General features: G+C 39.6%; 1 protein-coding gene across 1 annotated transcript in view; it reads left to right on the top strand.

The window, feature by feature from the left end:
* The window catches only part of LOC308671266 (bifunctional heparan sulfate N-deacetylase/N-sulfotransferase 3), a 90,766-nt gene that overhangs the window by 2,500 nt on the left and 65,781 nt on the right, over window positions 1-22,485 (top strand). The window contains exon 2 of the mRNA XM_081333366.1: window positions 2,781-3,903. Coding sequence (XP_081189492.1) covers window positions 2,932-3,903 — 972 coding nt within the window. The 5' untranslated portion in view covers window positions 2,781-2,931. The remainder of the gene's footprint in view (window positions 1-2,780; window positions 3,904-22,485) is intronic.

A 22,485-nucleotide genomic window follows, 5' to 3' on the forward strand; every position in this document is an offset into this window, starting at 1 on the left:
AAAAATTTCACAGGCATGAAATATAAAGCATTTTGTGGATAGTATCAGGTTTAAAAGAATAGGTCTGGGTTATGTGGTTCATACCTGATGGATTCATATATGCTGGGAAATTATCAAGTACCAATATGGCCCTCAGATTCCTATCAATTTTTAAAAAAATGTAAATAAACACACACATATATTCAATAATATGATCACTCTGTGATTATAAGCATTCCAAACGAGTAAGATCCAAATACATTTAAGTTTTAAAAATGTTAATATTTTAATCTTATACTGCACAATATATCAAACATTTACTTTGTAATTGTATCACATTAGAAAGAGGACACAATCAGGCTGAAGTTAAGATCAATGAAACCTGATTATTTTTTGCATAAGGATTATGTATAAGCTTTATTTTTTCCATTAGGACTTGAAAAAAAAATTAATTTTGCTTATCATGTCTTGATGTTTATTTTGTATTAGTTCCCTAGCAACAAATGTTGCTTATCCTATTAGCTTATATTAGATGTATTATTTCACGTAATTCATATATTAAGCCATACTATATCAATTATCCCCATAACTACATTTAATTTTTAATAATTACTGTTTATAATTTTAAAATATTAATTTCTTTTTAATGTCTTTTTAAGTTGATGCATTTTACTGCCAAATATGACCAAACCCGGTGTTGGTTTTCTTAAAAAGTGGTATTGATACACTGTGTTGGTTAGATGAGTTTTAATATCTAGGTACCATTATAGGAAATATTGTGCAATTTATCATGTTTAGTTGAAACATATTTATTTTTAGTCCAAGAAAAAGACTGTGCTTTATTTATTTATTCAATTTACATGGTTGTCCACTCACCACTCCATTCTGGGAAGCTAACAATACTAAAAATAAGAGAAAAGTACTTCACTAATAAGGGACGCGGTGGCTCAGTGGGTTAGGACGCTGAGCTTGTCGATCAGAAGGTCGGCAGTTTGGCGGGTCGAATCCCAAGTGCTGCGTAACAGAGTGAGCGCCTGTTACTCGTCCCAGCTTCTGCCAACCTAGCAGTTCGAAAGCACGTAAAAATGCAAGTAGAAAAATAGGAACCGCTCCGGTGGGAAGGTAACAGCGTTCCGTGCGCCTTTGGCGTCTAGTCATGCCAGCCACATGACCAAGGAGACGTCCTCGGACAAGCGCTGGCTCTTCGGCTTTGAAACGGAGATGAGCACCGGCCCCTAGAGTCGGAAACGACTAGCATGCATGTGCGGGGGAACCTTTACCTTTACCTTACTTCACTAATATAAATCCAACCACCAGCAGTGATACATCTAGGTTATATGCCAAGCACAATAGTTCACGAAACACATATTGACACTTATTGGTGATTCACACAACATTCTGCTCCAGTGTCTAAGGCTGTGGTGGCGAACCTATGGCATGCGTGCCACAGGAGGCACTCAGAGCCCTCTCTGTGGGCACATGCACTGTTGCCCCAGTCTTCAGCTGGGTTTTATAACACCTTTTCACTTTAGGCCTCCGCCGCCATGTGCAAAAAAAATGGGGGGGGTTTTCAATCAGTCAATCAATTTCAACTTCTCACGGGGAAAAAAAAGATCTCACAAAGTTGGAATTGATTGAACTTTTTAGTCCCACCCAGTCTGCCGTTAATACAGCCGCCACGCCCACCCAATGGGCCACGCCCACCTGGCATCCGATGATACATAAGTGGGTTTTGGGTTGCAGTTTGGGCACTTGGTCTCTAAAAGGTTCGCCATCACTGGTCTAAGGGATGGTCCACATCCAGCCTTGTTGGGGCTCTCTGAATATTGGGGAAAAGCTGTTCCATAGAGCCATCATATGAAATGTAAAGTCACATTCTTGGAACCTGGAAACTGGTATTGTTTGATGGTTGAAATCTGGAAGCATGCCATCCCTGTCTGATTGGACACTTGGAGGGGAGGGGAATCTCTAAAAAAATCTTGATCCTGTATATTTTCCCAGAGTGCTGAGAATCTCTGGATTTTAAAATACATTATCTATCACCTATCAAGGGTAAATTTGATGGGAGAATGACAGAAACCTCCTTTCTGGGTGCAGTGAACTCTGAATTCTGGCTGTCCATCTTTGTTGTCATTTTGCCAGGTATCAAAGGTGAATATTTTTAGGAAGCCTAAAGTTCAGGATTAGAAAATCATCTGAACTTTTGTCTTCTTTTGTTTCCAAGAAGGCTCCTTCTGATTAAAAAAAAAAGTCACCAATCTTGTTTCTTGGATCACTGTCTCAGAGGCCGTAGGATCCCACTAAGTTATAACTGCTGTGGAAGAAGATTTTAATTTATTGTTTTTTTAAAAAAAAATATTTTGTTGTAATGCTTTAATAGTTACTTTAAATATATAAATATGAATGGTTTTATCTATTTTTTATTATATTGGTGATAATAAATTTCAGAATTTAAATTATTAAATAAAATATTGTGCCAAAATATAACTTATACACCAAATAGTAAGTACGGTAATGGTATTGGGTTTGGAATAAAAAAGTTTTGTTAATTACTTACACCAAATGAAGATGAAGTTGTGTTTGATAAGTGCCATATAGACTGCAGATAATGGGAATTGATCCAATACATCTGGGAAGAATCAGCTTGGAGAAGACTGTTTCATGCAACAATTTTGGGACGAAGACCGTTGTAATTCAGTTCTCGCTTCAGATTTAATTATATTAGGTAGTTTTGAGATTATTGTGATGAATTGGTTAAAAGTAAGGGGGAAATCACTTAACCCTTTCTTTTTCCTTTCCAGAATTTAGTGACCCTGAATTGTACTGAAGACAGAGATACATGCTGCAATGGTGACATAAACTGCTAAAACTGCACTGGAGTAAATTCTGAAAGTCTTTATAAAAATCTCAATGCCCTCACAACTGGAAAGCATCTAGGGTCTGGCTTACAACATGACTTTTATTGTGAAACTTCACAGACATTTTCAACGGACAGTAATACTATTAGCTACATTTTGTATGGTGAGCATTGTTATTTCAGCCTATTATTTATACAATGGCTACAAGCAAGAAAACGAAGTTTCTGAAATTTCTTCAGATGTTGAATGTGGGGATCTTCCAATGCTGCTCTCTCCATGGAAGATGATTAAGGCCAGTGAACCATTAAGGACTGACCCCGTTGTGCTTGTGTTTGTGGAAAGTCAGTACTCTGTACTTGGTCAGGATATAGTCATGGTACTAGAATCCAGCAGGTTCCAGTATCACATAGAGATTGCTTCTGGGAAAGGTGATGTCCCCGTACTGATAGATAGAAATAAAGGCAAGTATCTTCTAATAATATATGAAAATATTTCTAAATATGTAAATATGGATTCCTGGAATCGGGGCCTTCTAGATAAATACTGTGGGGAATTCAGTGTCGGAATAATTGGGTTTCAAAAAAGCAGCGATAACACTTTGCAGACTTTTCACTTAAAAGGGGTTCCTTTCCAAATCCACAGCAATGTAGGTGTAAAAGATGGTTGCGTTAATCCCCATTCTCCTCTGCTCCATCTAACAAAAGCATCCAAGCTCGATAAAGGGCCTTTGCCTGGAAGTGACTGGACAGTTTTCCATATAAATCATTCAGCTTACCAACCTGTTGTATTTGCAAAACTAAGAGCACCTGAAAACCTCCCTCCACCCATTGTTAAAAATGTTCTACATGCAACAGTTATTCACGACGTGGGTCTTCATGATGGAATTCAGCGTGTTCTTTTTGGTAACAATTTGAACTTCTGGCTGCACAAGCTCATCTTTATAGATGCTGTCTCATTTTTGACTGGAAAGAGACTCACGTTGTCCCTGGATAGATACGTACTTGTAGACATTGATGACATCTTTGTTGGAAAAGAGGAAACGAGAATGAAAGCCAGTGATGTTCAGGTATGGTGTGCCAGAAAGTCTCCTATGATACGGTGATGTTATCCAAATGTTTATTTTTTTAATGCAAAAAACCTCTATAGTTAAATAAAGTTTTATTTAAATAGACAACTCCTTTGCGTTCAATATATTCATTTAAAATAAAATCAGTATTTTAATTAAGCCATTGTTTGTTTTTACATCGGTTAAATCTTTTAATTTAGTAGAGCTAAAGTCTGGCCTTTGTGGGAACCAATAACAGGCTATTATTGCTCAATATAAATTACGTTACCTTTTTTTTTCATAATAATTAATCTTGTTTCTTTTTTTTCTACTGGTGAGATATTTTGATATTTAATATCTATATTAAACTTTATGTTACTATGTACTGGGTTTTTTTTAAAAAAATGAGTCAAGTAGAGAAGATAAAATTATAAAGGCAGTAGATTTCCATTTTGTATTCAGGTAGTCCTTGACTTATGACCACAGTTGAGCCCAAATTTTATGTTGTTAAGAGAGACATTTGTTAAGTGACATTTGCCTCATTTTACAACTTTTCTTGCCACAGTTGCTAAGTGAGCCATTGCAGTTGTTAGTAGCTCAGTTGTTAAGTGAATCTGGCTTCCCCATTGACTTTGCTTGTCAGAAGTTTTGTAAAAGTTGCCAAGCATCAAATTTTGGATCACGTGATCATGGGGATGCTGCAACAGTCATAAGTGTGAAAAGCAGTCATAAGCCACCACTGTACCTTTGAATGGTCACTAAATGAACAGTTGTAAGTCGAGGACCTCCTGTAGTTAGAGTTCTGTGTGCAATGAACACACGCATGACTGCCAATGAAATGGGTTGGTGGATCATATCTGCATAACTCGCCCTTTCTAAGGTTGATGGATAGCACGCCATTGAGGGGAGGTTTGAAGTATGTCCAAGCTTACCTATCATTCCTAATGATTCCGAGGTCTGCAAGTACAGCAACAAGGCTGAAGGCACCAAATTTTATTCTCTTTAAGTAAAACAAAATCATGTGGTGAACCTTTTCTCGTGCTGCAGTTACTTTAGGGCCCAGGTGAGAGATTTCTTCTTTTAAGTTTAATTTATTGGAGAAACCAAGGTTTGTACATGACAAAGTGTAGAATTTATTTTATCTTATTTTTATCCCGCCTTTATTGTTTTTATAAAATAGCTCAAGGTGACAAACATCCAATACACTTTCCTTCCCCTATTTTCCCCACAACAACAACCTGTGAGGTGAGCTGAGAGAGGCTGACAGGCCCAAGGTCACCTTAGGCCAGGGGTAGACAACCCTGGCTCTTTTATGACTTGTGGACTTCAACTCCCAGAATTCCTGAGCCAATATGGCTCAGCTTGAAAACCTTTCCCTTTCTCCTCAGGATGGCTTGACTCAGGAATTCTGGGAGTTGAAGTCCATGACTCATAAAAGAGCCAAGGTTGCCTACCCCTGCCTTAGGCTTTCATGCCTAAGGTAGCTAGAACTCTCAGTGTCCTGGTTTCTGGCTCTAGAATAATACGTGCAAAATATTTTTTCATGGAAAGTTATAAATTGAACAAGATAAGGCACGGCATACTGTACGTAAGAAGGGCATATTTGTTTATTAATTACAGCAAACGAACAGATCGTTTAAGCTATTCACTACAAGCTTCCTACATTATCTGTTCTCACTTTCTGCTTGGTTGCTCTAAATTCAGATGTGCTCCGCAGAAAAGTTACTATTTTTTTAAAAAAAATCAATGTTCTTGCTTTTCCTATGGAAAGCTTCCATATTATTAAATTGACTAATATTCTGGAAAGAGCAGACTGACTTAAAAGAAACTATTGCAGTAGACAAGTTAGTTTGGGCTAGTAGAATTCTGGTTCAAAGTATCTGGATAAGACTTAAGTTTGTAAGACTCTTTGAAAATCAACAAATCTCTGTCCAGAAGTTATTCTGGATGGTTCAGAAAATACAGTACATGGATCTTCTCTGTAATCATCCACAATAAGCTGACAATTGGTTTAGCACAGCTTTTCAACTTCCTTCCCTCCTCCCAATTCATGCAGACAGATGAAATATTAGTATGCCATATGTTGTGTTTCAGTTAAAATCTGGATTTATATGAGTAGGTGTAACCTTTAAAGAAAGTTATTTTTCTGCACTTTAGTTCTCTTGTTTCATTAAGAAAAATTCAATCATGAAACAGATGGCTAGGGAATAACCTATAAATCTTAAATTTAATCTAAAATCAATCTGGAATTTATCACTTTAATTATTGGGTTTGGTGCATCAGAAAGATTAGGGGTATGAAATTAAAACATAACTCATATTCCTTTGCTTAATCACTGAATTTTTAAAATTTGCAATTAGTAGTTAAAGAAGACCTGATTATAAAACAGTACATCAATCAATTCAATTACAAACTATCATTTGCGACAAATTTTAAATGGAACTTTAGTGCTTAGTATTTATTTAATAGTTTATCTGTCTATCCAACTTGCAAACAAAATTGTGACTTAAAGTATTCTTTTAATATTAGTAGCAGTATTTGAAACTGTCATAGGTATAAGTGCTTAGGGAGTCCTTAGGGAGAAGGGCGGTATACAAATCAAATAAATAAATAAATAAATAAAGTGCTTTCTACAAGGCATATTTTCACACACATTATTTTTGCTTTTTTTAAGTTTTTCAGTTTACAGATCCTTAGGAAAAACAAATAGCTAAACCCGCAAATTCTAGTATAGCCCTTCCAAACTATGTTTTCTCCTGTAGAATTCAGTACAAGGAGCAGAGGTGAAACATCCTTCCTCTTTTTAACTCAAGCTATATTATTAGAAAACATTTACTTGTCCTTGGCTACAGTGTACCTGCGATATAATGCTGTACCTGCAGCATTATCAAATTTCTAGTTGAAATGGAAATCTTAGCGTGTACATAAAAATATCCCATGAATGTAGTACATTCCTCCTGGGGACTGGTTTTTTAATTATATCATCAGAGGGACTTGTGGGAAGAGAGTGGCTGATACATTAAATTCTATGCAGGGACATGGTGACTGAACAAGTCTCAGCTGTAATTTTCATTCTTCAATATTCACTTTAAACTAGAAGTCTTTAATAAAGTAGATTAAAACCAGTGGAAATTTTTCCATTTTGCTACATGGCCTGAGTCTGATATGAAAAACATTTAAGCATCAGTGACTTTCAATGGCAGAACTTGAGCTTGCATTTAAACAATTCATATTAAAAGAAACATGGATAGAAAAATGGCTTCCAATTTTGAACATGACATGAGAAATAGCAGTCTCTTTATTTCTATTAAAAATTAGGTAAAGGTAAAGGTTCCCCCGCAGATGTGTGCTACTCGTTTCCAACTCTAGGGGCCGGTGCTCAACTCCGTTTCAAAGCCGAAGAGCCAGCGCTTGTCCGAGGACGTCTCTGTGGTCATGTGGCTGGCATGACTAGACGCCAAAGGCGCATGGAACACTGTTAACTTCCCACTGTAGTGGTCCCTATTTTTCTACTTGCATTTTTACGTGCTTTCGAACTGCTAGGTTGGCAGAAGCTGGGACAAGTAACAGGCGCTCACTCTGTTATGCGGCACTCGGGATTCGACCCGCCAAGCTGCCGACCTTCTGATCGACAAGCTCAGCGTCCTAACCCACTGAGCCACCGCATCCCTTCTATTAAAAATTAATTCCTTTAAATGCAAGCTCAAATTCTGCCAGCGAAAGTGGCTGACTGTTAAATGATTATTTATTTTATTTATAAAAATACAGAAATTTATAAAGGTTTAAGAACCTTAAAAATGCTATAGAGTCTGCACATTGTATAAACTTTCATGATATCACTTGTTGATTGAAAAGAATGAAAATTGTTAATTAAAGCAAACTTTGATTACCATTAATATGGAATTGTGGATTACCATTAATATGGAATTGTGGTTTAATATCTGAACAAACATGTTCCCAATTTTATCCAAAATAAGAAATTGAAGTTTTATCCAAAATAAGAAATTGATGGGTTTTTTTCATGATATAACTTCTTCCAACTAAGTGCCATGTGTAGTGTTAAGTGCCCATGTGGCTAGCATTGAGTTATGTTGGAATCAGTTAATATACCATCATCTGCACTAGGCCAATGCCCTTAGATTTGATTATCAAATGATGCAAAACCATAGTTAATTCCATGGTTTATTATATAAACCATAATGGCTTGGTTTCACACAATATACCGTATTGAGGCCACTATCATAAGGTTTATATAATTTACTAAGCCAGAGGTTCCCAACCTTTTGGGCACCAGGGACTGGTTCCATGGAGAAAGGGTTTTCCACGGATCGGAGGGGGCGTGGTTTTGTGTGTTGCCTGCATCATGCAGATGGAGCTTCGCTAACACGGCCCAGTTTGTGGCATGCCACAGACAAGTGCCAGTCCATGGACTGGGGATTGGGAATCCCTGCAGTAAGCCAAAATAAAAAAAAATCACCTTATGATTTTATAATAAAAAAATCCATAGTATTGGAAACTAAAAAGGTATCCATGTTGGGGAGAGAATCTGACAGTGTGTGTTGTCTTTCGAGAATTTTACTATCATTTTCAAAAAAATTACGAAATTCTGACTACTGTATTTTCTGGCGTATAAGACGAATTTTTAACCCATGAAAATCTTCTCAAAAGTCAGGGGTCATCTTATACGCCCAGTCGTCTTATACGCTGGAAAATAGTACATTAATCAATCGAGTGCCCCTGTTCTTGCAAAGCAACTTCAAGCCTCCTTAGTCCAGTCCCCCCTCCAACGTGACCCTCCCTTCCCACCCCCAAGAGCCTCTAAGCCCCTTCCCCTCCCCCTTGCAAACGCCAGACCCCGAGAGCGGCAGGAAGCCCCTCCCCCTCACAGCATCTGAGCATAAGCAGAGCACGCCCTGCTACCCACTATCTCTCCTGGCAGCCTGGACAGCGGTACTTGGTGGCCTGGCGCCCCTCTTGCCCGCAGACCACGCAGCGGCCCTCGCCAGCCGGCCTCAGCATGGCTGCCCCAAGTCCGGCTCTCCATTGCGTCTTCCGGGCCCGCCTGGCCGACCACCTCCCGGGCGGGGCTTGGCTCCAGATGTGGCGGCTGCTCCATCTGCAAATACGCTCTCAAAGCCGGATCGTGCTCGGCCGTGCAGGCTGCTGAAAGGCGGGGACTCGGAGTTCCTGCGGTGTTTGCGACTTCTGGCGTGCCATTTGCAGAGTGGCCTGGAAGAGCATGTCATGTGAACACAGCTCTTGCATGTATTCCAAAGGGTGGGTGGAAGGAAAAGCCCCTTTGGGCTTCAAAAGGGCGGCTTTGCACCATCTGCATCAGACGGGGCTGATTCGGGCTTGTGTCGGACACTTGGCAACTGGCATGTACCCGTATTTTCCGGCGTATAAGACGAAAAATCTTGAAAATCTTCTCAAAAGTCGGGGGTCGTCTTATACACCCAGTCGTCTTATACGCCGGAAAACACGGTAAGGTCATTTTTGAACACTACTGTAGAAACTCATTTTTGAACGCTACTGTAGAAAGTTCAGCAACTGGAATGTTGAAAAAGTAGAGCAGAGAAAATATTTTAAAAGATAACGTTCTTTTAGAGAAGTTAGCAATGAATCTTTATTACTATGGGTGTGGAAGTTGTCTTTAGTAGCACAATGGCACTGAGTAACTGAGGCAACATTTACGCAAATCATCTGGAATTTAAAGCAATATTTGTACACTATGTGAATACCATCTCATTAGATACTGCATTTCGTTCTACCTGTATATCAGAAGCCTGATACGAAAATAGTCTGTAACAGGGTAGGCTGCGCATATTAAATCTCTTCATATCTCACTATAGGTCAGTTCATGAAAGATCAGGTTATCAGCGATTGTTAATTAGGATCTCTTAGGCAGGGGCAGAAACAGCATCCATTTAAATGTGAAGTTGCTAAGAAATACCATTGGGAATTTGTTATTTCACTCGTGTCCTGGTTACAAGACTAATCTAGACATCTGGTTGGGCACTGTGGAAACAGAATGATGATTTGATCCAGCGTGAATCTTCTTACTTTTTTAGCAAACCGATATGCTGATACAGAACTTAAGAAATGTACGGTCACGTGCTGAGAACAGTTAGTGGTCTTACTATAGTCGCAGGTATGTGTCGGGTATGTGCACAAACTCCATTAATGAAATATTAAAGTAAAATAATCAGCGGTGAACAGCTACTACCTTTAATGTTAGCACTGTGGAAAAAAGGATTTGGGTTTTGTACACCATTAACCAGAGAGCTGTGAACTCTGAATGTATTAAAGGAACTAAGGATACCTCAAGCAGAATCAGTACATAAACCCAGAATCTCTGATATTAGGAGCTTCAGGTTCTTGACTAATAGAAAAATCAGAAACCAATCACTTGCTCAGATTAATGAATTTAGATTTTCTGACAATTACTATATTATAATTTGCAAATGAAAGAGAAGGAATTCAGCTCTATATTTTACGGTTAGTTTATCCAGTTCATCACGTATTTACTTTTTTTTTTTAGAAATTAGGATTGCTCATAAATTTGTGGAATGTGAAAAGAAAATGCAATCAACTTTGCATTGATAATAAGATATATATTCAGAATTTACAATTGTTAGTGATTCTATTAAGATCACCATATTCATTAGGAGAAAGCTGTGGTGGAGCTATTTTTCCTATTTAGAAGATGCAGGAATATCAAATATAAATATTAAATAAAGTGGTAACAAAACCAAAATGATGTGAAAATAATACAGTTAACTCCCTACCACACTCAGGGAAAGAAACACACTGGAGTTGGAGAGAGAATCCATGTCTCTTTAAATTAATCAAATTATTATTCCTATTAACACAATATGCAACCCACCTAGTGGGAAACTGCACATCCTTGTTCTTTTTCATAATGTACTGTAAGAATTACTCATCATTCTTTTTTGAGCCCTGACAGGCATAATCAGATTTGTTAATGAGTTCACATTTTACAGCCTTGCACTTTAATTGGACTCTGAAATTTGTCTACCCAGAGCAACTCTAAGGTCAGGAATGTAGTATCTAAGAAAATTGAAATGATATCCCATTGGGATTTTTTAATTATCCTCTTGTTTTTAATGTTTAACGTGCCCATTGTCTTACTTAGAAAGTTTCAGTTTGGCCAGACCAACTGTTAAAGGTGATAATGAAGGTCAGGCTGGCACATAACTTGTGCAAACTGACATGTAAATTCTGAAACTGGATTGTTAGAATTAATAGAGAAATCTGTGTTGTTTGATAGGCGAAGTACTTTCAGCTTCTATAGCTGTTCTGTTCAGAAGCCCTTAAACCAGGACTGTCTAACCTGTGACATACAGTCCACATGCGCCCCTGGACAGCTAGTAATGCAACCCCACAAGATTGTAAATTTTTATATGTGATTTATGTACATTAACTATATTATATATTTTATATGTGGCCCAAGACAATTCTTCAGCCATAAATCTGTAGACCCGTGGCCTAAACACTTAGCTTGGTGAGAAGCAACACTATTGAAAGCCAGAGTTATAGTATATGTGGAATATTAAGACTACATAGAGGGTATGTTCATAAAGTGAACATTTATTGACTCAAAAAGTTGGCCTTGTATGTATATTTACTACACACTATTTACTACAAAAGGGACGCGGTGGCTCAGTGGGTTAGGACGCTGAGCTTGTCAATCAGAAGGTCGGCAGTTTGGCGGGTCGAATCCCGAGTGCTGCGTAACAGAGTGAGTGCCTGTTACTCGTCCCAGCTTCTGCCAACCTAGCAGTTCGAAAGCACGTACAAAATGCAAGTACAAAAATAGGGACCACTACAGTGGGAAGGTAACAGCGTTCTGTGCACCTTTGGTGTCTAGTCATGCCGGCCACATGACCACGGAGACGTCCTCGGACAAGCGCTGCCTCTTCGGCTTTGAAACGGAGATGAGCACCGGCCCCTAGAGTCGGAAACGACTAGCACGCATGTGCGGGGGAAACTACCTGATATATAAAAAAATGATTATACCTCATAAGAGTCATTCAAATCATGTGTTGGTTGCTGACTGGTGGGTTAACTTAGAATAACAGAGTTGGAAGGGACCTTGTAGGTCACATAGTCCACCCCTCTGCTCAAGCAGGCAACTCTATACCATTTTTGACAACTGGCTGTCCAGTCTCTTGAAAGATTCCAGTGATGGAACTCCCACAAGCTCTGAAGGCAAGCTGTTCCATTGGTTGATTGTTCTCAGTGTCAGAAACTTCCTCCTTATTTCTAGGTTGAATCTCTCCTTGATCGGTTTCCATTCATTGTTCCTTGTCTGGCCTTCGGGTACTTTGGAAAATAGTTTGTCCCCCCTCTTCTTTATGACAGCCCTCAAATATTGGAACACTGCTATAATGTCACTCCTAGGTCTTCTCTTCACTAGACTAGCCATGCCCAGTTCTTGTAACCTTTCTCCATATGTTTTAGCCTGCAGGCCCCTAATCATCTTAGTTGCTTTCTCTGCACTTTTTCCAGAGTCTCAGCATCTTTTTATAGTGTGGTGAGCAAAACTAGATGCAGTATTCTTATGTGTGGCCTTACTAAGGCTTTATAGAGCAGTACTAGTACCTCGTGATCTTGATTTAATACCTCTGTTAATGCAATTTAGGATTGCTTTGGCTTTTTTGGTGCCTGGAGCACACTGCTAGCTCATATTTCATTGTCCACTAGGACTCCCAAGATCCCTCTCACAGTTACTGCTATTAAACCAGGTTTCACCTCCTCTATACGTGTACTTTTAGTTTTTCTTGCCTAAGTGTAAGACTTTACTTTTCTCCTCGTTGAATTTCATTTTGTTAGATAGGGCCCAATGTTCAAGTCTGCCGAGATCCATCTGGATCTTGAGCCTATCATCTAGGATGTTGGCTATTCCTGCCAGCTTAGCGTCATCTGCAAATTTGATGAGTTCCCCTTCTATTCCCTCATCTAAGTCATTTATGAAGATATTGAAAAGTACTGGGCCTAAGAGGTAGGGCCTTCTCAGTGGGTGCGCCTGCCCTGTGGAACCAGCTGCCTGCGGAGCTTAGGACTGCCCCCAACCTCCGTTCATTCCGCCGGGACCTGAAGACCTGGCTCTTCGAGCTCTCTGGCCCAGGCTGAGAATTTTTAAATTTTAATTTTAACTGGGTTTTTTTATTGTTCTCAGGGTTTCATTTAATCTTTTTAATTTGTTTTAACGTTTGTGTTGACTTTCTTTTAAATGCCCTGTAAACCGCCCTGAGTCCTTCGGGAAAGGGCGGTATATAAATCTAAATAAATAAAAATAAAAAAATAAAAAATAAGACGGAACTTTGTGGTACCCCACTGCTTACTTCCCTCCATGTAGATGTAGCACCATTAAGGACTATCCTTTGAGTCCGGGTTGTCAGCCAGTTACAAATCCATTTGGTGATGATGATAATCTATTTTATATCTTATATTGTCTCTGGGTGACCAGAGACAAAGAAGATAGAATATGTACTTGATACATGTGGAGAAAAATAAAGGGAGAGATTCAAAGAGTAAATTGGTGAATGTGTGGAGTATCTCGTAGAATGAAATTTATTTCGGGCCCTCTCAGGCACTGCTATATCATTTGTTCCTGCAAAGCAGACATGTCAAACACAAGGCCCGGGGGCCAGATCCGGCCCGTGAAGTGGTTTCATGCGGCCCGCAAAGCCATCCTGGAAACAGTGAGGGAACGGCCCCCGCTGCCTTGGCCCTGGCCCAGAGACCCTCCTTCTGCCAGAGACCCCCAGATCTGTCCCACTCCTGCCCAGGCCCCCACAGGCATCCTTCATGCGAACGATGTAGAGCTGGCCACGCCCACCCAGTAGGCCATATGCACTCTAGCCACGCCCACCTAGGCCACACCCACCCGGCCCCCTGAGGGCTACTGCAATGCTGATGCGGCCCTCAATGAAATTGAGTTTGACACCCCTGCTGCAAAGGATATTTCCACTACTTTTTTTTTCTTTTACATACTCACCCTTCACAGCTGTATCTGACTGCCGTGGACAATTCTTTCAAGCAAAGTTGTTCACAGAAATTAAAACCTGAGAAGCTATAGCTCTCTTCTCTAGAAAAAAAACATATTAAGTTTCAATAACAATAATAACTTTATAGCTAGGCTATTGATAACACTTCATAGGTAGACTAGTGAATTTGGTAGTTTGAAGAGCAACTATATAGGTAGTCCTCAACCGATGACCATAATTGAGCCCAAAAATTACTGTGGCTAAGCGAAACATTTGTTAAGTGGGTTTTGCCACCATTTTACAACATTTATTGCCACAATTATTAAATGAATCACTACAGTTGTTAAGTTAGGAACACGGTTATTAGGTGAATCTGGCTTCCCCGTTGACTTTTCTTGTCAGAAGGTCACAAAAGGGGATCGCGTGACCCTCGGGCATTGTACCCGTCATAAATATGAGTTAGTTGCCAAGCATCTGAATTTTGATTACGTGACCATGGGCAGTGCTGCAGCGGTTGTAAGTGTGAAAAATGGTCATGTCACTTTTTTTAAGTACCATTGTAACTTTGAACAGTCACTAAATGAACTGAATAAGTCAAGGACTACCTGTATAATTGACTGGGGTTCATATATTAAAGCAAACTATTGCTTATTTAACCATAACGTATTGAATATATTGTAATTGCTATATGGTTGTAAACCATATATGGTTGTAAACCATGTAATTCAAATGCTGGGCTTATAGAACAGGGGTGTCAAACTCAATTTCACTGAGGGCCGCATCAGCTTTGCGGTTGCCCTCGGGGCCGGGTGGGTATGGCCAGGGTGGGCGTGGCCTACTGGGTGGGTGTGGCTAGTGTGTGTATGGCCTACTGGGTGGGCGTGGCCAGCTCTACATCGTTGGCATCAAGGGTGCCTATGGGGGCCTGGGCAGGAGTGGGACAGATCTGAGGGTCTCTGGCAGAAGGAGGGTCTCTGGGCCAGGGCCAAGGCAGTGGGGGCCGTTCCCTCACTGTTTCCAGGGTGGCTTTGTGGGCCGCATGAAACCACTTCGTGGGCCGGATCTGGCCCCCGGGCCTTGTGTTTGACATGTCTGTTATAGAACATGCCAAGCTAAAATCTAACAAACCATTGCGATATGTATAATGTTGTATGAAACCATCACCTACTGTAGTCTTAAACCAGATCACAAAATAGCAGTTCTTATGAAAATGCTCTTTATCGGTCCTGGCAACCCTGGTTTGTGACAGGGAACTTTGCTCTTTTGCATTCAAGAAATGCAGCTTGGAAGGTGGAAATGTTGTCCTTTCGTACATGTAGCATGTATGTTTAAGTTAAGAATGATATAAGAAATTTAGCTGCCTTTATTTCCCTGAGGAGTTGGAGAAGGAAAACCAAATTTAAAAATGGCTAGGCATACTTTTTAAGCTGTCTTTATTGCATCTTGTTTTAGTATAGAAAATAAACCTGTATTACTCAAGAAATACGATTTTATTGCTGCTGTGGTGGTTGTAGTTGTTTTTCCAATGATGCACTGAACTATAAAAAGAAATGGAAACTTCAAGTGTTTTATGATTTGGGCAGCAGGTAGATAAAAAAAAAATAAATCCCGAGTCTTTGTTCTCTGTTCTATCCTTTGGCTTTATTTCCAACCAAAATTGTAAGCCATTCTATTCCTTCTGAAGTTTATCCTTCTAAGATACATCTAAGCAAAGAAATGCCCCAACTTACCTTCCTGAAGCTTCAGTTGGAATTCCATAACTTGAAGTTCTAACATAACTATAGGGCAGAAGGCTGGTTCCTATCTTTTTTTTTTATTTAAAAAGTTTTACAATACATTTTAACTTTAATCCCCCCCTCCCCCACCCCCACCCAACCCTCCCTATCCCTTCCCCCCATTCCCTCCTCCCCCCCCCCGACTTCCCAGAGCTAAATACAGGGTATAAAATCAAAAAACAAACATAAGCACCCCTATGTTATCAGCAATAAACTATTAGTTCTATCTCCCTCTAGCTCATGTAAAATGAATACAAACAATATTAATATTACAAATAAAGTAAAAAAGAAAAAGAGAAAAACAAAAAAAGCTTTACTCAGAATAGATTTTCTTAATCCCAGTCCTTATTCATATTAATTTCAAAGAAAAAAAAATAGACAAATTCTCAGTTACGCGCCAAAAGCGCCTATCTATTAACCTTAATAATCTCCAACCAAACAACCATAATCAAAAATAATTCTTGCATGTATCACACCAAATGTCTCGCAGTTCCAGGTTATCCTTGAGTTCAAATAAAAAGAGTAAAAAAAAAAGGGTTAAGCAGTCTGTAAGACAACTTATTGTTAATTAGGAGCTTGCATACCCATTCTTAGTTCAACACACACTTTTAGTCCATAACCCTAATATACTTTTCTAACAAGCAACATCCATCTTAAATTGTGTTACATATTAAAAAAAAACTTTCTTTCTCCTCTATGATAAATTTAATCCATTAAGTTACTAATTTAAAAATTTAATCAGCAATCTTAACGCCCCAAAACTTTTGGAGCACGTCTGTCATGACCCCCAAAACTTCTTTGGACCGCGCCCCTCCCACATCTTCACTGTAAATACACTTTGGAGATTCCATAACTATCTGCTGGTCTTGCTCTTGCTCTCGTCTCGCTCTTCTTAAGGCGGCACGCGTCTTCCTCTGGCCTCCTGCAACATCCAATGAAACTGTATCTTGATCCCCTCCAACACCATTGTCCTCTATCTGTCTGTCTGCAACATCTTGAAGCTTTCCCTCGCCGTATCCCTTAACAGCTTCCAAAAATGATAGGGGGGTTGCTTTTAACACATTGCTATAAAAATCACGTGCCTGGGCCACAGTAACCAGACTATGTCTTTTACCTTCATGCGTCACCACCAGTCCAACTGGAATCTCCCATCTAAACTTAATATCACATTTCTTAAGTTCCTGTACTAAAAATGCAAAATCTTTCCTTCTCCTTAAAATCTTCGGAGGAATCTCTTTTAAAACCAAGACTTCTTGCTCAGCCACTACCAGTTTAGTATCATAGGCAGCTTGAATAACTTCATCTCTAATTACTCTCTTTGTAAAATAGACCACCACATCTCTGGGTAACTTCCTTTGTCTTGCAATCCATGAATTTACACGAAAAATTTTGTCCATATTTCCCTCAATTTCAGATGCTGGCTGGCCCAATACCCCTTCCAGAGCCTCAGAAATCAGCTGCTTTAAATCTTCTTTACAGTTCTCCTTTAAACCCCTGATTCTAATAGCATACTGCATCTGATGATACTGAGCAAGGCTCAATTCTCCGTCCATTTTATCCCTTATATTTTCATTTTCTGATACTTTTGCTTCTAATATAGAGTTCTTTTGACTGAGATCCTTCACTTTTTCATCCAGCTGTTGCACACATTCAGCTACAGATTCAATCATAGACAACATGTCCACCCTCATTGCTCTAAACTTCTCTTCCATCTTCTTCTCCAGTTTCTCCTCCAACTTTTTCAGCTTTTCATCCATCATGTCAGACATCAATTGTGAATGCTTTCCAAGAGCATCTTGTAAATCCTTAAGCGTCAATGCCGGAGGAGGTGCAGGAGGAAGCAAAGCTTGCAATGAGGTCTGTTGCACCAGGGAAGACCCCGCACTCCGAAGAGCTTTAGAAGTTTTAGCCGCCATCTTCCCCCACTTTCACTTATTGCGCACTTTCACTTTGAAGCTATAAAATCCATTGAGCTAGAGAGTAAAGATAAGAGTCCACATCACCTTGACCTCCTGTACCGCTCTGCCTGCATCTTGATAATCAAAGGTATTTCCTTTTGGCAGGGGTGGTTGCTAACGCCTGGCTCTGCTCCATAAATCCCGGAGCAGGGGCGCTGCGCAGCTCGGAGCAACCCAGGCTTCGGGGGGGCTCAATCCTTCAGCCGCCCAAACTCTCAGCTCAGGCGGCCCCGGAGAGCTCAACCCCTACTTGGGGCCTCACCCCCTCCTCTTCTCCCGAGGAGGGGGCTTCAAATCCATCTAAACAGCTGATCGGCGCTGTTTACGATGGAAAAACACAGCTGCGGAGCGGGCAGCCCGAAAACGGCTGTCTTCGGCGTCGCGTCGCCACCGGAAGTTGGTTCCTATCTTTTTTTTAAGTGGGTAGACACATTTGAAATTTTGAGAACACATTATGGAAACCATTATGAAACCAGTCTCGCAAAATGGTTTCTATATAAACGTGGCCAGACATTCAACAACACTAATAAGTTTCAACTAACTACTTATTCTACCCTTCCAGGATGTCTCTTGGGAGGTATGTAAATTTAACAAAATCCTATTTCAATTTGCAATATGTTTTGAATTTTCTATGAACAAGTCAACTTTATTTAAATTTGCGATTAGAATTCTGATTCAATGTTTTGATTCATTCAGTGGCATGTTGATACAATTTGCCACTGAATCTTTGAATGGAAGTTTCACACAGCCCTATTATTTTTCATCCTAATTATTATTTTTATGGGCCCACTACCCTGGATACTCAGTTTTACTTAAGTGAGATGGGCAGTGTTGAAATTTAATTAAATAAATAAGTCTAGCACTTTTATTTTCTGAGATTGCCTTTGGGATTAGTGTGAGATCCCAAAACATTGTGGAAATGAATTGAATTGAAATTAATGTATTGCTTTATAATATGTTAGGGCATTGTGATGACTCAGTGGTTAAGATGCTGTCAGCTGACAGCCCAGGTTCGAGACCCAAGTGCTGCATGATGGGGTGAGCTCCCGTCCTCATCTTGCCATGTCTCTTTTCTGCTCTTCATTTGGTCTTTCTTATAGTCCAGTTTGATCTCTCTGGTATTCAGTATCTGGTATTCACTGCATCTTTTTCACTGTCCTTCAGATATTTTTTCAAATGCCTTTTTTCTTATGCATTTTGCAATGTTCAATACATACCTATGTTCCCTGATAAACTGAGTTTGTCAACATGATTTATTGTCATTACTTTTCTGGTTTTCCTATCAATAGCTTCTACTTTTGCTTGAGGTCAGTCCACTATTCCAGCTGTGTACAATTGTAATTGTCCAGGTGTTAATTGCCTTGATAGTATTTCCTCCACTAAGTGAAGATCTTAATGTATTCTCTATTCATTTTCTTCTTGACTTGAATGTTTTTGATATTGTCAGGCTGAAGGTTGCCCAGGTATTTGTAGTGATAATCTTCATTCAGACTCTTGATGTTATTTCCATAAGGCTTCTTGATTCCTTCAATTTTCACTATTTTTTCCTTTTTGATATTAAAATATGACACATTTGTCCAGTCCAATATCTTAGCTACATATTCGGACAGTGTTAAGCTGCAATTCCATATTAGATGGGTTTTTTTTTCATACAGCTTCAGATCGGCCATATAAAGGAAACAGGGTAGCCTGCCAGATGTTATGTTTGATAGCCATGGCCTGACTTGTTCAATATTGTTGACAGAGGAATCAGTGCAATGACAAACAGTAATGATGAAAGTGAGTCTCTTTGAAAGATTGTTCTCTTGATATTAACCTCTCCCAGTCTATCACCATTGACTTTCAACTATGTCTTCCATTGTGCCATCGATCTTTGCACAAAGCTTCTGATGTTTTCACTGACTGCTGTTATTGCTAGATACTTGATTATTCGATCATCTGGCAGGGACTCAAATGCCTCCTTGTAATCAATCCATGCTACATTCAATTTGGTCTTCATTCTCTTGCGGTTTTCCAGAATCATCGTGTCAATTAGGAGTTGATGTTTTCATCCTTGGCTGTTTGAGTGGTTTTCTTTCTGCTCAGATGGAAAGAGCTTGTTTTTAACTAGGTGCTGTTGGACTGCATCACCAGTTAGTAGTTTGAAAGTTGTTGAGTTGCCTGGTGCTGGCCTTTTTATGAATCTTCATTATCAGGTACGTTTTGCCAGATGTCAGTTTCACCTCCTTGCAGTATGTTGTTACACTGTTTGGCAATAAGTGGGTGCACAGCAAATAGATATTTCAACCAAAAAAACGCATGCAGTTCATCTTTACCTGGTGCTAACCAATTCTTGACCTTTCCTGTCCTTTTCTCCACCATTTCTGATGTTATTACAAGTTCTTTCATTTCAGCTTCTGGGTTTTTCCCCCTTTTCCACCTTATTTATACAAGCTGTGCTTTTCTTGTACTTCTTCGGGTCATCCCACAGCTGTGTGCAGAACTGCACTATTTCTTCTTCACCCGTTGTTGGCTGGTCCATTCCAGTTTTTCTGTTGATGGATTGATTGATAGAAACATTTCTTATTTCTTAAAATGAAAATTCTACCTAAAGTGTGGAATTTGAGCTTCATATCTGCCGATTTTCTTGGTTATGACTGTTATTTGCTGCTTTATTATTTCTAGTGCTTACTTGATCTTCCTTGTCTCTAGATATTTCTTTTTTTTTTGTTTGTTTATAATTATCGTTGTTAAATTTCAACATCAAACATTAAAATACAAACTAACATCAGGGTATTCTTTTGTCTTCTTGTTCTTCATCTCCTTTTCTCTCATCTCTCCTAGCTTCCTTGAATCTGATCTCGATATGCTGATTTTATTTTCCATTTTAGTGATGTTTGGTTTGGGTTTTTTTTTCATATTTGCATCAAAGATCATCTATTTTAACCAGTGCTTTTTTTGTAAAAGATAAAGGTGCCGGAACTCACATGTTATACTACCCACCTTGCCTACCCTACAAGGTTCCATCCAAAAAAGGTGCCGGAACTCCGTTCTGAGCGTTCAATGAGAAAAAAAGCCCTGATTTTAACTATAGCTGTACAGTTAGTTTGTTTCTTGAAGTGAGTTGGTGTTTATCTTTGATATTATAGTGTTGATATCTTTCTTTCTGTTACAAGCTTCAATGCAAGCAATCTTACTGTGTTGTTTTTGTGCCGTTCTCGATGATCAGTTTTTCTTCATTTCTGTTCCTCTTGTTTTGCAGTTAGAGAACTTTGCAGAGAAGTCCTTTAATTGCAAAACAAGATAGAGGAGAGGGTGCCTGGTTTGGGAATGAAAACAGATCACTAGCTATGCTAGTTTCCTCTATTACCAATTTCCCCTGTTTATATCTACTGTCTGAGCTACGTTGGGAAGGCTTTTGATTCTTTGTCCTGGATACACCTTTGCCGTTCTTCCATTTTTATTTCTGTGAATACTTTGTGTGGTATTATAAATCAACACTGAACCTTTAGCTTCTCTTCTGTTATTTCTGTTTCTGGATGTCATTTTTCTTACTGTGTTTGATTTGTTTATAAAGGTAAATGTAAAGGTTCCCCCGCACATGCGTGCTAGTCATTTCCGACTCTAGGGGCCGGTGTTCATCTCCGTTTCAATGCCGAAGAGCCAGCGCTTGTCCGAGGACGTCTCCGTGGTCATGTGGCCGGCATGACTAGACGCCAAAGGCGCACGGAACGCTGTTACCTCCCCACCTCAGTGATCCCTATTTTTATACTTGCATTTTTACGTGCTTTCGAACTGCTAGGTTGGCAGAAGCTGGGACGAGTAAGAGCCGCTCACTCTGCTACGCGGCACTCGGGATTCGACCCGCCAAACTGCCGACCTTCTGATCGACATGCTCAGCGTCCTAACCCACTGAGCCACCGCGTCCCTACGATTTGTTTATAGCAAACCATAATTTCTTTGTTTTCAGTATAATTTGTGACAGGTAAGCAACTTTTCTTCTAGTAGTCCTGCAGTTGCTAGACCGGGTTGTTCAGCCGACAGTCCTTAGTATTATGATTCATTGTACAGTCAGCCAGATGTTTAGATTGGATTTGGCATTTTTAGCCATTTATCAAGTCCTTCCCAGGAACCTGCAATAGGGGATGTTCTTGTCTGATGGTAGTATTCAAGTGGTGCTCCAGTTGTTTTGGGATTGAACCTAAGAGGTGTCTATTACTATACTGTACCCAGGGCTTTTTTTCTCATAGAACGCTCAGAACGGAGTTCCGGCACCTTTTTTGGATGGAACCTTGTAGGGTAGGCAAGGTGGGTTGTATGACATGTGTGAGTTCCGGCACCTTTTTCTTTTACAAAAAAAGCACTGACTGTACCCAAGGTGCCTGTTGTTCTTATTATTCTGGTTCATTGCACAGTCAGCCACATATTTAGATTTAGCATCTGTTCCTGTTTGTAATCTTTTCACAACAATATCTCAGCTGCCTGTTCCTTAGCTGCTGTTGTCCTTCCAACGCATTGAGTTCCTCCAAGAACATATGATGTCATAATGCATCAGAATAGCGCATGTGTGGATCCAAGCAGTGTGGCCTTTTGCGATTGATAGATGGATAGATATTTTTTAAGTAGACTGGTATGTTGGTACTCAACTGCTTTGAAACTCATCAAATTTGGTACTCGACGCATTTTGATGTGAAAATTTTATTCCAGTATTCATCATTTTTTGGTACTCAATGCAAAAGCTAGAATTTGTCGGTGTCAGCTGCCTTGTGACTCACTACTATCCCTTATGGGAAACATTTGCTTGGTACTTATCATTTTTGGTACTCATCCGCAATTAATGATGAGTACTGAGATACCACTGTACTGTGCAATCTCCTG

Source organism: Vipera berus (assembly GCF_964194415.1).
Source record: "Vipera berus genome assembly, chromosome: 7".
Lineage (NCBI taxonomy): Eukaryota > Metazoa > Chordata > Lepidosauria > Squamata > Viperidae > Vipera > Vipera berus.